Source organism: Chaetodon auriga, chromosome 9 (genome assembly GCF_051107435.1).
Source record: "Chaetodon auriga isolate fChaAug3 chromosome 9, fChaAug3.hap1, whole genome shotgun sequence".
NCBI lineage: Eukaryota > Metazoa > Chordata > Actinopteri > Chaetodontiformes > Chaetodontidae > Chaetodon > Chaetodon auriga.
In genome coordinates, this window is record NC_135082.1 from 7,759,943 (window position 1) to 7,776,815 (window position 16,873).

Genomic DNA, 16,873 nt, shown 5'->3' on the forward strand with positions numbered 1-16,873 from the left:
TGTGATGAAGAAGCTCTTTCTTTTTTTGTGAGAAATGCATCTTGTTATTTGCGTGTGACTGGTGTGCAGTGACATACAAAATCATACAGTCAAACAGGTTTCACTTTACTTCAAAGATTAGTACAACAGGCCTGTACGGCCTCATTTTGCATGACATTATCATATGTGGTAATATATATCTTTAGCTATACTTCACATTTACTGCAGGCTAATATCCAGATTAGCAGCCACAGTGAATATCATAGGTTGGCGCATAGGAATGATTATTAGTAGTATTGTATTCAGTCAACTCAACGCTCTCTCCCTTCTGTCTTCAAAACAGGACAAGAGGAAACACAGAGGTCCAAACACCAGAATCACACCCAAGTCCCGAGAATTCATCGAAACAGATTCCTCCTCCTCCTCTTCTGAATGCCAGTCGGATTCAGAGGAAGCCATCAAAATCCCCGCTTTGCCACCTCAGACGACACGCTCTGCGATTAACACACAGACTCTGTCCAGCACACACATACACACGCCTCTCCTCCCATGCCTTGCCTCTGTTGGCGGTATGGGCAGTCTGGGAACATTTGGAGGGAAGGGACTTCGAGTCAAAGATGGTAGCAATGTGACCACTAATGGTAGCAGCAGTAGTAATAGTAGCATCAGCAGTGGTAGTAATGGCAGCAGTAGTAGCTGTAACTCCCTAAGCATTAGCAACATAAGTGGTTCATTTGGCACTTCTGTTCCTGATCCTGGAGGGTTAGGAGGACAGTGCAAAGACCTGGAGCCCATGTCACCACCTTCCAGCATGGGACACGAGGTGCCTCTCTCCCCCCTGAGGGAATACCAAGAGATTCAGAGTTTATGGGTGAAAATTGACCTGAGTTTGCTCAGCAGGGTGCCTGGTCAGGGTCTGGGGGAAAGATCCAGAGTTGGAATCACAGAAAGGGGCGGGAGTGAAGGGAGAGACAGAGAGAGACAGGGGGAGAGGGAGAGGCCAGGGGTGGCGGACAGAGAAAGACAGAAGCAGGAAGAGAGAGAGTGGCCAGGGCTGAGAGAGAGGCAGAAGTTACCCAAAGGGGAGAAACAGGAAGAAGAAAATGAGCGATTAGTGCAGGACAGAGAGAGACAAGGTGACAGAGACAGATTAACAGAGAGAGAGAGGCAGATGGACAGAGAGGACAGAGAAAGATTCGGGCTCGGAGAGAGGGAAAGGACAACGGGGAGGGACAGAGAGAAGGTATGCCAAGGTCTGGGGGTCCTGGACAACCCCCCGGTGCAAGAGCAGAGTAATCCCAGGCTGGCTGGGAGGACAGAGAGAGGAGAGAATGGAGGCAAACACAGGAGGCAGGCAGCTGGAAACATAGTGGTCCCAGCAGAGAAACACACCAGCAAGAGCAAGAGGAAACATAAGGTGTTTGTTCTTTTTTACTGCACACGAGCATGTTTAAGTGTCCGACCATTCTCTCTGACACCCAACCTCCAAATCTGTGTCCTTTCTGCATACTGTACTTAGATACTCTGCCTTTTCTCTCTTCTATGCTCCAGTCGGACCACAGTGAGTCATCAGTCAACAGCAATAAGAAGCTGCGATTGGACAAAGACTGTCAGCTCCTCCCACCTTGCATCTCTCCAATACACAACCACAAGAACAGCTCCACAGAGTGAGTGTGAACGCATGTTAACAGCAATAGATTAACTCCACCAAGGACTAAATGAGATGATACTGGCCTGGACGTTTGACACAATAATGTATCAGCGAAGTTCAACCCTCAGTGGCTGATTAGGGTTTTATAATCTGACATTCGTCAACATTAAAAGTATCCTGTGTGTTTTAGTGTCAACAAAAACAAGTTGGTACAATACAAAACACGCTCCTTGAGCCCAAACCAATCTGTTTAATGTGCTTCATTCCTCTTAAAACATTTCCAGAGCAGAGGTTTCCTTTGAAATCTACATTGGTTACGTCTGTGTTTGCTTGCTAGCAGTCTTCTTCTGCAGCGTTACTGAAATGTTATTCAGCCATTTAACTGCTTAAACTGGTTACTAGTACCCAACAAATCCCAACAAATCAACAAAAGACGCTGCTCCACAGAGCTGCTCGTGGTCAAAATCTCCATGGGGTCCGTTTAACTCTCTCACACCAGAACACACCTCTTAAACACTTCTGCACACACTGATCCCTGTAATCATCTGAAGATCACAGGCCGGTAATGGAAAATGTACATGGTGGAATTTTAGAAATTGGCATTAAAAAGCTATAACAGCGTTTTCTCACTGTTTCCTTGCTGTGTCTGCCATAAACGATGTGGAGGATGAGATTTAAACCATGTGATAGAAAAAGAATTCACTGTCATGCATTGCTTCAGCGATGTTCGTGAGAGTGTTTTCAAACCTTGTTAGTACACGTGGAGGACAGGTATTCATGCTCATTGTGAAGATTTAAAGAGCTTTACCTTTAAAAATGATAATATGACTCGACGCGATGTGAGAACTAGGTTCCAGACCATCCTCATTCCCAGGTCATCAAGTGCTGATGTTTTGTCGTGCCCCACTGGGCTTCCATCTAACTCCAATGAAAACCCATTTGCAGCAACATTAGACGCTCACAGCAAGGTGATGTACTGTAAAGAGCACAAAACGTCCCGAAACCACAAGTCAGCCTTGACTTATTTTCACTTAGGTGAGCTGCACAAAGCAGATGGAACTAGATAGGACGTCAGACACAGGAAGAGCGTAGAGAATCCAGTAAGGTTTCAAAATAAAACACCCTCCGCAGACTCCCGATCATACATCAACAAGACAGACACTACTAGAGTTTAAGGAAGGCTTAAAATTTTTAATGTGGTGATGAAGTCATTGGAGAGGCAAGTTCAATTCACACTGTGACACGGGAATGACAAATTGTGAATTTCAGCATTCCGTGTGAATTATTAACAACAAACTGAGCTGGCGGTCGCTATAAATAAGCCTCAACGTGACAACTACAGAGGAAATATTTTTATAGCATCTCAGTGTCATCAAAGTGTACACAGCGGGGAAGGGTGGGAGGGAAAGAGGAGGTGACCTGGACTTGAACCCATGACATTGTACGGCAGACATCTCATAATGTCTCTTTATCCTCCAACAGGCTTTTTATGGAAGCTGTAAAGTAGATGCTGTGATCATCCTGCTTCTCCAGTTATTATCACCTTGTTTTAATCAGTGAGGACATATTTTGACAACAGATAATCAGAAAAGACTTATTAATGAATTTGTTTTTACCTCAGGAAGGTTTTGTTTTACCTTCGTAAAACCTTTATTAACTTTGCCCTCTTTTGTCGAGCGCATTGTATTTTAATTAAGGCCAAATAGTTTTAACTTCTAACTGCAAGGAAGAAAAAAATGTTCTTTTTCCTCTTTGCCAGCTGGGGTACATGTCCATGTTCATTTGACAGGCTGAGCCACGGTAGGAGACTGAGACACAAAGGAAACAAGCTAAATGTAGCCCACACGTGATGGGCAAACAGGGTTTTGTTAGCTGTGGCACTGAGGAGTTGAGACCACAGCAGCATGTAAACGAACCAAAGTGCCACTTGCAGGTACGTTTATGTGCTGTTTAGTGTGACTCACAGGAAGTAGGCTGTTGGTATGAGTCTGTCATTGGCTGATTATTTCACTCAGCATTCTCCTCCCCATCAGTGTGGTACGTTTTCATAGTCTCATTTTATATTCTTGGTTTAGTTGGTCCATTGAAGCTTTAGTAGCCTAACTGCTGAATGCAGCGTCTCTGTATGTGCAAAATGTTCTCCAAGATTCTGCTCCAGTTTCCCTTCAAGCCTGACTCAGTTCACGTTCGAGTGGCTTTTCAGGTGCCTCCTCAGGTGGTTCTGACAGGTGTAGGTCTTGGGACAGATCTGGCAGTTGTACAGTCTCACCCCTGAGTGATTCAGCATGTGCTGCTTCAGCACACTTCCATCAGAGAAGGCTTTCCCGCACCGAGAGCACACATTACTGCTTTCTGACTAGATTTGATTAGCTGTGTGGAAACAAGTTCACAGTCTACACTGACGGATAACTAATAATGTTCCCACAAATTGATAATGATGAATAAATTATAATAAAATCTAAATTTCTCCTCTATGTTGTCAGTTCTCTTTTCAAAGGAGAACACAGAGCAGATACGTGCATGTAACAGAAAAGAAAAGCAGTTTCATTTCAGCTGGACATAAAAAGCCACAAATCTTCCCACCTGGCTACTGTATGTATTGCAGATGAATATTTGGCAGGTATACTGTGGTGATTTTGTGCTACAGGGGTGTAAATTTCTTAACTTATTATCCCTTTAAAAGAAGTATGATAGCTCTCACATCCTTTCCTGCGCACGCACCGGCATCCACTTAAGGACAGACACACACAAATGCTTGCAAATTAGCATACTCATGCACACATCAGTTATGCTGCACACAGACACAAACGTACGCACACACTCTCACACTTTCACACACACACGACAGCAACTAATTAGTCTTTGTCTCCCTGGTTTTGTGTATTATCACTAATGTCGGGGCTCGGGGCGTTGTTCTGCGAGCTCAGCAACTTTTCTCGCTGCATCAAACCCCCAGAGTTTCCAGGCAGAGGAAAAACATAAAAATATTATCTGTTGTGCTGCAAACAATATGAGTCACAAGAGCCACAATAAGGCAGCTGAGGGAGTAATCATTGATGCTTGAGCAGGGAAGGTAAAATTACAACAATTTTAGAAGGAAAATATTATTCAGCATTTGCAAATGAAGTCACAACAAGATAGTCAGACATTGTTCGCTGAGCTTATAGAGGCAGGATTTAGATGCTGGATGGCATTAAATGTGCTTTTTTTTTCATTCTAGAGAGGCTTCCTCCTCGGGTGTTTGGAGGTGCAAAAGGAGCTATAGATGGGAGCAATGAGTAGAAAGTAGTAACAATAACAGTATACAGTCTAACAGGAGGAGCTTAGTAAGTCCGAGGTGAAGTAAGTCCATGAAAAACACAGCAGTTCAATGGGAGCCAGGTGGAGTTAGACTTTGGTCGGCAGCTAGGTAGAACTGCGGGTGTGGGACAGCTTGAAAGAGAGTGGACAGCCCCTCTTTTAAACACAGCAAGCAGGTAAACAGCAGAACTTTTGGACCCTGACAGTCTGTAAGGAGGACTCACATAAAAGAATACCATACTGAAATTATACTTGATGACAGCAGAATCCCCAAAGCACATGTATTTCTATTCGCTGAGGGACGTGGGGTTACACTGTAAAGGACAAACGTAATAACAATTTGAATCATGAAAGTTTACTTTTCTATTGTATGTTTGGGTTTATGTACGGTGAGGTTACAGTGGCTTTGGTGTTGGTGGTTGTGTCCTCTGACCATGTCTTAAAAGTCAAGATTGAAAATTTGTCAGTTATTGTTGTTTTGATTATTTCCCCTTATTATCAAGATTATTTGTGATCCTTTGTTTTAGGAATGTTTGGAGTTTTAATGAGCTAAACTCTTAAAGAATGTGACACATTTTAAAATGGAAAAATCGTGTTTCTTTTAAGTACATTAACTGATATGTGCTACCTGAGGTACCTCCTCACCTCTCTCATCATCATGTCCACACTAAGTGAATTAATAAATGTTTGTGTGTCTGTTTGTGCGCGTGTGTGTGTTCAGTAGCTCTCTCAACAGGAAGCAGTCTCGACGGCGCGATGAGAAGCTCCTTCCACCTCTCCTGTCCCCCCTCTCTGACGATCCCCCTCGTAAACGAACCTGCGACAGCAGTTCCTCTTTCAGCCAGGAGGGCGGCGCCGCTGGGATACTGCCCTGCTCCACCTCTTCTACTTCCACTTCCTCGTCCTCACACAGACACAGGAGAGGCGAAGGCAAGGCGTCCTCGCATGTGAGAAATGGCAGTGTAAGTGTTCAGGAACACTTTTAAATGTCACCATCTCAGCAAGCAAATATGTTCTTATTGAAATGGTATCAGAACATTTTCAGGAGAAAGGACTGATGATAACTCGGACCTGAAAATAATGCACGTCCCCCAGGTAGATTTTTGGCTGCCGTGCTTCATTGTCCACACTCTGGTACACAGTATGTTTGAGTGATAGCAGGCTAGTGGCATTATCTTCTTAGTGCAAAATTGAGTTGCTCACCTGACGCTGTTCCAAAAATAACCCAAGTTAATGGCATGCCATTTTTAAAACGTATGAATCTACAGCGGGACACACATCTCCACTGATGCGAGTCATGTTTCCTCACTTGCAATTTGTCTGAGTTTCAGGAGCCAAAATCACTCAAATATCTTAGAGTGCTTTGTTGTGTGGTAGCAGGTAATGCAGTACATTCAATAAAGAACAACTCCAAGTCGATCACTGACTGGAGAAGTAAGTATTTCTGACATGACATAAGTACATTTAAAGAAAGTGTTCATGATTGTCTCACTCTTTCAACCCTTTCTCACAGCAGTGACAGCAAGACTGTTAATTCAGCATCACTGTGAACAAGACACAACAATAAAACTGAAGTAGCTGGTTGATGAAAGCCACACGTTGTAATACTAATAAATACTATTATAACCGCGGATTGAATGCCTTCTCTACAACAGGAAATGGAGCTCCACGGCGAGAAGCCCAGTGGAGACGGTTACCATGCCAACGGACAGTCAGACTCGGAGGCGTGGTCGGAACCTGTGACGGAATCGGCCGAACCTCGCAGGCCAAGGCTGTCGTTTAGTGACACGTAAGTAGAAATACAGTATGTTCCATACACACCAGCATGTACAAACTACTCATGTCAGCATGGTGACACTGGTAAGTCATCACCAGAGTGATGTGACGCATTAGTTGGGGAAATTTACCGGGACGCGCTCTTAGTTGATGCTTGATCTCCTCGTGAGGTCTGTTCAGCAGCATGATTTACAGATATGTCTCATTCTACTCATCATGGTTGTTCATCAGAGCTTGCAGACTGTGTGTAATTCTGTCGATTCTTGTATCAATAATTCCCCCCATTTCCTTTGTTGGGAGTTTCCTTTTTACATGGAAGTGTGTCCTGTAGAAACGTTTGATGTATCTTGTTTCTTCATCTAAAGATTCTTATTATTTATGGGTCTCCTCTCTCAGCTGAGATGAGTAATGTATTCATGTAAGGCAGAGCGGAGATTTCTCAGAGAAGTAAAATCACATTAAACATTACATTTTGGATTAATGTCACAATACCAGAATTCTAAACTTATACTAACAATACTAGTATACTTGATACTTCTTTCTGGCACAGCAAAAGGAAAGAAAAACATAATAGGATGTCTTATTTTTTTTTATTAAAAATCAGTGCTGGTGCAGAAAGAGTCACTAACACATTCTCCTGTTTGTCTTAACTCATCTGATTTGAGGCCTGATACCTCTTCACGCTGTATGTTGGATGTTTTAAAACAGTACACTCATAGTCCAAAGGAGGGCCTATGACTGTGCTGTAGGTGGGGGAGATATCTGTAACTCCCTCACCACTGGTCCAGTTGTGTTGAAACCTGGAAAGATGATGGATCTTGTTGCTTATTTGTCCCAAAGGGCCTCTGCATTATTCATGAAACAGCATGTTTTGTTGTTGTACTAAGGGTACACTAAGCCTGAGGTATGTATACCAAAGCAGCCTACTGTATATAACTCACTGCAAGCTACTCACAGCCAGTGATTATGTAAATCACTCCAGCGTGCAGCTTTTTTTACTTTTTGTTTAATGACGTGTCAGCACTAACATGCTATTTATGTTCTGCAAACGTGCTGTTTATGCTCTTCTTTCACTGCTGTTCCCAGAGTCCACAGTGCAGACTACTACATGCAGGAGGCCAAGAGACTGAAGCACAAGGCTGATGCTTTGGTGAGATGTTCCACAACTCTGCCTGCAATCACACGGTTACACACACACACACACACACACACACACACACACACACACATATTTACACCTCCATACTCTTGCAAATACAGGAAGCAAAGAGAAAGTAGGCAGATACACACAGATGGCAAGAAAATGATTTGAAGCCACACAATGTTAAAATCCAAACTCCACACTGTAATTATGTGTGTACTTGCACAGAACTGCGTGTCATTGCTCATGTGTGTGCACAGTGAGTCTCCGAAGAATGAAAATCATATCAAGGACTGTACTGTATAATTTGTGTTATTTATTGCACCATTTGTCTCCAAGGGAACATTGCATTCAAGGACTGATGATGTCTGCAAGATTATACAATATCAAAAGAATTATCTGATCCCCCAGAACAATGAAATGAGATTTATTTAACTTGTTATTTATCTAATGTTTACACGTTGTTTCCTCATATTTATCTGGGGATTTGCATCTTAGCAGGAGATTATTCAAAGAGAAGACTGTGCGTCTGCCACAATGCCGTTAAGACACTGCTTCTTCTGTCTCCGTCTTATTCATGTCTTCTCTCTCTCTGTCTGTGCTCTTTTCATTTTTCTCATTGCCACATTTCTTCTTCTTCTCTGTCCCTCATTTGCCTGTCTGCCTTTTTTCTTTCTTCCTCTCCTCTTTGTCTGTAGATGGACAAATTCGGTAAAGCAGTGAACTACGCAGACGGCGCCCTCTCCTTCATAGAGTGTGGAAATGCTATGGAACGAGATCCGCTAGAGGCCAAATCACCCTATACCATGTACTCTGAGACTGTCGAGCTAATCAGGTACTGTGTGGATGGAGAGACGGACATGGCATTATCAAGTGAAATGAAGGCACATTTTATAAGACTGTAGTGTCCTCATGATTTTGTAGAATGAAACTGATAATTCATGTGTTTTCTTAGGAAGGTTATATGTATATACATATATACACTGTACATACATATATATATATACTGTGTAAAGACATGTTGCAGATGCTTTCAATAGCTGAGGCAATGTCTGTCTAACACCTATTAACAATACCGTAGAGACATTGTAGGATGTTTTACACAACAGTACAACAGAAAGCAAAGTTGAACAGATTTTCCACAGCAGCCACAGCATTTACACTGGACTTAATTCAGACGCGAAAGAGAGAGAGAGACAGCGTATGTGTGCTTTTGTGGGTCTCTGTTAGAAACACATCACCGCCTCATAGTGAAATACACATCAAAATGCATGCATGGCACTCAGAGCATCAGTGAGGAATGATAATGTTACTCTGTGTGGACTGTGGACTCGTGCTAATGAGCTGCTGTATCTGGCTGGACTGAGCTCAGTCTGCAGAGCTCTGGCTGACAGGATGACTGGAGATGGATCACAAACTGCTGGAAACTCGCTTGTGTTATTTTTGGGTCATTTTGATTGAGAGACACTTGAAAACACCTCAAGATTCATGTTTGGGCTTGAATGAAAAATCTCCAGCTTGATGTGACTGTATCAACAACCATTGCTCCGTTAAAGGAAACAATGACAGACTAAATGCATGCTGCTAAAAAAATAAGCAGCAAACAAAGGAAAACTTTTCTCTGATGAACTGATGATTTCTGTAATGCTTGATATGGGTGCAGCAGCACCTTCAGCCCCCTCATTCTCTATGACCTTGGATAGCTGAACCCTCTTTTTCCAAAGAGACCTCTTTATTCAGTCCACGAGCAGCTCAGTTGACCCTGCAAAAAATCCTATTTGTATAAATTGTAAGTTGTATAGCTGTCAATTAGAGACAAGCATTCTGTTCAACAAACTGGAAAAATCTACCACTCTACCCAACTATGCAGCTGTTATTTACTGATTCTTTCCCAAAAACATTAAATGAGGGGCTGCTGACCATGTGTAATGTCTCAGAACATTGTGTCTATTTCCCCATAATTGCTACCAAACCTTTCAAGAAATATTACCCAAGATTCATACATGAAAAATTACACTCTCTTATCAGTCCAGCCAATTAGCTTAAATAATATTCTGTGGTTGCAAACTTATTGGTCACCTCTCTGCCCACAGAAAATGACAAATCAAAACATGAGCTTTTGAATACGAACTAAATCCTAATTAGCAGGAGGCTGGTGCTATATTCAGAAGTGTCTGGACGCTCCGACATGTTATTTTCTGCCTTTTTTGTCTAAAGTCTCACAGACCTGCAGGGTTGCTAATGAGCCTAGTTTAACAAGTGTCGCTTTGCAGGATCTCTGCTGTTCTTCAGCCTTTCGGAGCTGCCAGTGTGTAAAGTCACTAAGTGCAACTTTGCGAGAGCAAACTGAGAGTAACAAATGAGTGCTGCCTCTGAAAGCAGGCGGGCTGTGACAACAGGTTGATGTAGTGGAGGAGAGTCTTTTACCTGAAGGACTCAGGTTCAAGCTGGGCCTGTTTGCGCTCATCCATCCTGCCGAAGTGTCCTTGAGCAAGACACTGAACCCTCACCAGCTGCAGGGCTGCTGATCTGTGACTCTGGCCTTTGACTTCCCTGAGGAGGGAGCAGAGGGAAAGCATAAAGGTGGAACTCCTCTGCTCTGATTCACCTGTCACTGCTGAGTTTTATTTTGACTGATTAGCCACCTCGCTAAGCTATCGGACAGGGTCGCTGAGGGCAGGAGGCAACAGCTGACCCCTACAGCATTTCTTTAAATGCCTAATCAATAACCACGGAGAAGTGCATCCTTCCACTGGGGCAGATAAAGCTGACCTGTAGCTTGTCTTGCTTGAGGGCACTTCAGCAGGACGGACGCTGGCTGTCAGTGAGCTGAAGGAATTAATGACGAACTGACGTGCAGCTGTTTTATATTCTTTATGTTCAGAGAGGGTCCTTGGATGATTGTAACCTTGATTTTCTAATTAAAATGATCCTTGAGCATACATAAACGAATTCACTATCATGAGAAAAGTGAAGTGTGTTTTCATTTCACGTCCACACATCGCTGGAACTGTCAGCAGATGAGTAATGAGTGCCGTCCCCTGCAGGTATGCCATGAGGTTGAAGAACTTCACCAGCCATTCAGCTACGGTCGCTGAGAAGAAACTCGCTGTGTTGTGGTATGATTCTCTTTTTGTGTGTGTTTGTGTGTGTGTGTGCACGCGCGCGTGTGTATTTAATCATTCAGTCAACTGTTAAATAGTAGTAGTCTGGGTCTCACCTATAACCTTTAGCTCCTCAGTGCTTGGTGTAAATGTAGCCTTCTCTACTGCCAGCTGAATGCTGCTGGAGAAACGCTGAACTCTTAATTTACTTAAAAATATGCAAATGTCAGTGTTTAGGTCCTCATGCAAGAGTATCTTCCCAGAGTGTTGCAAGTTGGATTCATAAAATTCATTGAACCGCACACACATGTCGTAAATTATCCATTTCAACCTGATGAATTCCACCTAGCTGAAGAGCTGCAAGTTCATGAGACGTGATCATTAGCATAATCAATACTCACATGTATATATTTACAATGTAAGGCTACTGATGCTGCTCAATTTGTGGACACGTGTCATTTACAGAAACACAGAGGCTTGTACAGAGGTTTCATCTGCCATTTGTTTTTGTTTCCATAGTAACCGCTGTCTGTCTCTGCTGTATCTGAGGATGTTCCATCTGAAGAAAGACCACGCTGTCAAGTACTCGCGGTCGCTCATGGAGTACTTCAAGGTAACGCGCACACACTGGGACGTGGACTTCATTTCCTTCCACTCTCGCTCATTTTCTCCCTCTGTAGTTGGAAAACATGAAAAACTAATTACAATCCCTCAAATACATTTCATAATCATTTTCATGGTGCCTGTGCATTAATTTTGCATGACGTTATTAAAATCCATTCTTTCTCTTTGATATTAATGTATTAATTAGCTCCATCAATCATCACAGTGGATTGTTAGGGTTTAATGTGCTTGTTTTGATTAATTATGTTTAGTTTAATTAATTACTGAGGATGTCATTATCACAGTGCCGCATTTGCATTGATGGGATTGGATTTCTGTGTAGGGACTGACTGGGAGGTTTAGCTGTGTACGTGTGCACAGGCTGTGTACATACAGTATGTGTTGACAGAAAGAAAAAAAAATAACTGAGCTCAGTCGCAGCGATTCATTTTAAACAGCAGAAAAACAGTCTCACCAGTTCTGTAATATACTTATCCACATGACACATTAATGTGGATTTTAAGGGCTTGTCAATGAGTAACATTACACGTTTTAATGTTCAGAAATTACACTTACTGTATGGGGCAAATTGGTGGCCCAGTGGGGTTCAGCACATGTTATATTAATGTGATTATATTTTAGCCATTTAGCTGATGCATTTGTCTCCAGTGTTTCTTTTTTCTCTGATTAAATGAAGGGTTTAAATGTAAAATATACAACAAAAGATGTAAATATGTAAATCACCCCATATTATAACTTACTGTATTATTAAAAAATATATTTAGAGGTTCTAAATGAATCCAGTTAGTTGAATGTTCATGCCATGTTTTAGCACTTTATTTCTGGGGCTTTTGTGAAGACGTGTTATTTACTGAACTTTAGAGATGCTTTAGAGAGTTGGTAGATTTTGTTAACCTTAGACAGAGCTAAGCATCTCAGGGCTGTAGCTTCACATTTCATGGACACAAAAACTGTAAAATGTGACTTCTGCTGCACATTATTTCCATGTTAGTGCACACTGTAAACCATTAAAAACAAGTTCTATTCAATTTGTCTTTTTGTGACCCAGAATTCAGCCAAGAGTTCCCACCAAGCACCCTCTCCCTGGAGGACCAATGGGAAGTGAGTATACAAACACATGCAGGATCACCCCCCCGCCCCCCTTCATTCACATAGATAATTTCGAATTTATAATTCATCGAAGCTTTGCTGCAAAATACCATGCTGACAGCCACTTCCTCAAACAAACCCCTCAGGAAGCAAATAAAGGGATTGATTTGTTGTAGATGTGAGGAGGAGACAACTGGAGGGGCTGCAGAGTGCCAGGTGAGAAGGAGTGATGATAGATGGAGGAGGAGAGGGTTGGAGGAGCTGTGGATGTGAAGCTAACGAGCTTGGACAGCTCTTACACAGCAGAACTGGAGCTGTGTATGTGTGTGTGTGTGTGTGTGTGTGTGTGTGCGTGCGCGCGTGTGGCTCTGAATCAGGCACAAGTCGTCGGGTCAGCGAAGGTCAAGGCCACATCACAGACATTACGTCACTGCCAGAGCCACATACCCAGCTGTGCAAGGCATGGGGAGCAGTTTGTAGTCACATGACTGATGTCACTGTATGGTGAATGTCAGGAACGCTACAAAACCTCACATTTGTAACACTTTTTATGGTCGTCAGGCCTGAAACGATTACTCCTTTAATTGTATTTGATTGCAAAGTGTTTTGGTTCAGTCTCAGCGCTCTCATCAATGTTGTTTGCAGCCACAGAAGACAGCTGTTTTCAGTTCAAAAGCCCTGATAAACCCACTGCACACAACCTGCACAGCCATAAACTGCAAACACACCAGGTTGGCAACTAGCTGGTGAACACAAAGTGCTAAAAGGAGATTTGATATTGAACTTGCATTCACCAGAAACATGACCCCATAATAATGCTAATGTTGCTCCATGTCTGCTTGATGTGTAATTTGGCAAATGTTTACAACCACATTCACCATAACAACTTTATATGGTGCCAGTAATATATGTCAGATTCATCCAGAAATGCATTTTCTATTAAACCTGTTGCTTCCTGTCACAAACATGGCGCTTTGTATTCCTTCTACGACATCTTTTACTTTCCGTGTTGTATTTTTCCTGACGAGGATAAATATGTTATTTTTCCCTCATCAGCCTCTCATCTCTCATCCACTTCAAATTCTGTATGTGCTCATACAAAGAATGCTTTTGCAGTTTTGTGCTGTCAAGCAGATTTTTCTCCCAGTCCAACCTTGTAATACACAATCTAAAATGCAGTAAAGAGACAATGAAAGTCCAGAAGCTGACAACCTTTCATTATTATCATTTTCACAGTAAACATAGAAAACATATGAAAATGAATGGAGTACTGACTGGTGCAGAAAGTACTGGGTCATCATGTGGGCACCCTCTTTCTCATCTGTATTTTTTCCTTCTTCCAAAGTCTAGTGTGCCTTATCTTTAAAAATAGAAAAGTAATGAAGGCAGTATTTGGCAGATGAATCTTTGACACCAGCAAGTCTGTTTGGAAAATATGTAACAACTAACACTTGGCTGACAGACTTTAGTGCACACTTCCCTCTTTGGTTGCCATCGAGTAAGTCAAAAGCCGTTCCAGCATACATACATCCTGTTTAATTCTCTTGGTGTCACTGGGACTCACTGCCTCTCGGTATTCTCCAGGGTCAATGGGACTCCATCTCCTCTCTCACTCAGTCCCTCCCCAGCCAGCAGCGGAGGTGGAGGTGGAGGAGCAGGAGGAGGATCTGGAGGTGCCCCCGGCTCGTCAGGAAGTGTGGCTATTCCCCAGCGGATTCACCACATGGCTGCCAGTCACGTTAACATCACCAATAATATCCTGCGGAGCTATGAGCACTGGGAGACTGCTGACAGACTGGCCACTGACAGCCAAGGTAGGACAACAACTGACAAATGACTAAGTTCAGATCATGTTAAATGTTTTTTTGCTGTGGTGTTTTTACTCAACACAAAGATCTGTTAATGAAGTTTCATTTCCTTCCACAGTGCGTGTCACTGCTTATACTGTACTAAACTACTGTTCCTTGCTTTCTCAGTGCTTTGAAAAATGTGAAAGCTTTTAAACACTGGCTTTTTGGCCATTCACAAAGAGTAGCAAGGCATATATTAAAGTCTAAAAAAAAAAAATGCTGTTGATTCGAGCCACCATGTATGAAAAAGTGACAGTTTCCAAGGTAAAACCAGTTTGAAAAATGTGTATAAGCAAACATAATATACAGAAGTGTCACTAATAAACACTGTGAAATATATCATTCTTCTGACGGAGATAGGAATTATTAGTGAGTTTTTCTCACATGTTTAGTGGTAGAGTTAAACATGAAAGAGTCCCTGCTTATCTTGCTCCATTCATCTTAAAAATAGCAGTTCTATCAGAAACCTCTCTAACTATTCTCCGATTTAATGGAATTTAAAGTGTCTTTGAATCCTATGTTCACCTAAACAAAAAGCAGATACTCAACCCAGCCTTATATCTATGTTGTGTCTGCTCAGGCTAAACTGGCTTGATGTCCAACCACTGCTAGTTAATTCCACTGAATTCCCTTGAGCTGTCTCATCAAACCACTTCACCAGCCACTAATAACCACTGTTTCGTTGAGTTGCATCCACATCACAGAGAAGGTCAACAGTGTGTTCCAGAGTCCCTGAAACAGCCCCCTCTTTACCTGCAGCCACAGAATCAACACAGCCCTCTGCAGCAAGTTATATTCACTTCTGTCTACGATATGACCAGCTAATATCTGCAGCTAACAGTATCCACAACCAGCTAACATGTAACAAACTAAGTAGCTGTTGCTATCATTAGCAGCATGCTGCTCAACCCACAATGCAACAGCCAAACAACCATCCTTTTCTGCCATGTTTATTTAGCTAGCATGCTAACAACATGTCAAGCTAACCATCATGTTGCATAAGCAAGCAAAAAAAACCAACCAGTGTGTTAAGCTAACTATCATGCTAACAGTATGTCAGCTAACCATCATTCTACCTGAGTCACCAAATAAACCAATGAACATGTTAAGCCAATTAGCATGTTAAGCTAACCCTCATGCTGCCGAGGCTACCAAATAAAATGTGCAACAGTATGTCCAGCTAACCATCTTTCTGCCTGAGTCACCAAATAAACCACCATGCTAAGCTAATTAGCATGTTAAGATGACTATCATGCTGCCTGCAGCCACCAAATACAGTTATAGGTTTAAAATTAGGGTTGAATTTTCGTGACAAAAGTGCTTTCACTTCATTTGATAATTAGATGTCAGCACCATCAGAAAAAAAACCTCAAACTGTACGCACAGGTGTCATTTCAGCATAAGCAGCAGCAGCAGACAGAGTAACATTCAGCAACTCTCTCTCTCTCTCTCTCTCTCTCTCTCTCTCTCTCTCTCTCTCTCTCTCTCTCCCACCTGTAGAGTTCTTCCAGGAGCTGGACTCAGTAATGGAGCCTTTGAGTCAGCAGAGCAGCATGACTGAGCTGGTCCGATACATCAGACAAGGACTGCACTGGCTCCGCATAGAAGCTCACCTGCTGTAAGGACTGGACCGGAGCCAAAATATACACGAAAAAAAAGGGGGGGGCCTGGGAGCTAGAACTGGGATAACAAGTGAGATGAGACTCAGGACGATGCTTCAGTTCCCACTGGGATCCTTCAAATGACCCGACACCTCCAACACTAATGTCAAGGCATGGACTGGGTGGATGAATTGGGCTGAAATTCACCTGCAATTAGGCCTGAACAGAATATAAGTTTTGGAAGTTCAGTTGTGAATCACACAATACAAATTAGCATATTGAAAATGTGCTTTTTCGAGCTACCGCAGCTGTATGTAAGTGCAGGCTGCTTAAATTCCCAAAGGGACTACAGATGTTACAAACCTCCCCGTGGCCCTGAATAGAAATAAGAAGCAGAGAGGAAAGGTAAAAAGTATTTTTACTAAGGCAGGATCATTTTCAAAAAGATATGTGAGAGGCTGATGTGATTAAGGAGGCTGAAGGTAAGGAAGGAGCTCAACAGAGGCTCATCTGCTCCAGCAGTGGCCTAGAAACGTGTCTGTGATTGGGACGAGAATTAAAGCCTCAGGCTGATATCGATCCAAGTGGAGTAGTGGTCCAATCCATTAGATAAAGACCATGCTGGTAAAGGGAAGGTGCTCAGCTACAACCACTAGAGCCGAACTGATAGAGGCTGAAGTTAGTCCTCCGCTTTCATTTCAATCAGATGCTAGAGGCTGCTTCCTTGTTGTGTATTCCTTCAGTAGTTTAACAATATA

The 16,873-nt window shown here is 42.6% G+C and overlaps 1 protein-coding gene across 3 annotated transcripts in view; it reads left to right on the plus strand.

The window, feature by feature from the left end:
• Positions 1–16,498, plus strand: part of aff2 (AF4/FMR2 family, member 2) — a 133,424-nt gene extending 116,926 nt beyond the window's left edge. For 2 of the 3 annotated variants that reach the window (XM_076738566.1, XM_076738568.1), the window contains 11 exons: positions 323–1,396; positions 1,531–1,646; positions 5,652–5,892; positions 6,586–6,719; positions 7,793–7,856; positions 8,546–8,682; positions 10,895–10,966; positions 11,471–11,564; positions 12,624–12,676; positions 14,249–14,478; positions 16,015–16,278. In XM_076738566.1, coding sequence (XP_076594681.1) covers positions 323–1,396; positions 1,531–1,646; positions 5,652–5,892; positions 6,586–6,719; positions 7,793–7,856; positions 8,546–8,682; positions 10,895–10,966; positions 11,471–11,564; positions 12,624–12,676; positions 14,249–14,478; positions 16,015–16,136 — 2,337 coding nt within the window. In that variant the 3' untranslated portion in view covers positions 16,137–16,278. Of the gene's footprint in view, positions 1–322; positions 1,397–1,530; positions 1,647–5,651; positions 5,893–6,585; positions 6,720–7,792; positions 7,857–8,545; positions 8,683–10,894; positions 10,967–11,470; positions 11,565–12,623; positions 12,677–14,248; positions 14,479–16,014 lie in introns of all 3 variants that reach the window. The other variant, XM_076738567.1, reaches the window with a different exon arrangement.
• The last annotated feature ends 375 nt before the right edge of the window (positions 16,499–16,873 follow it).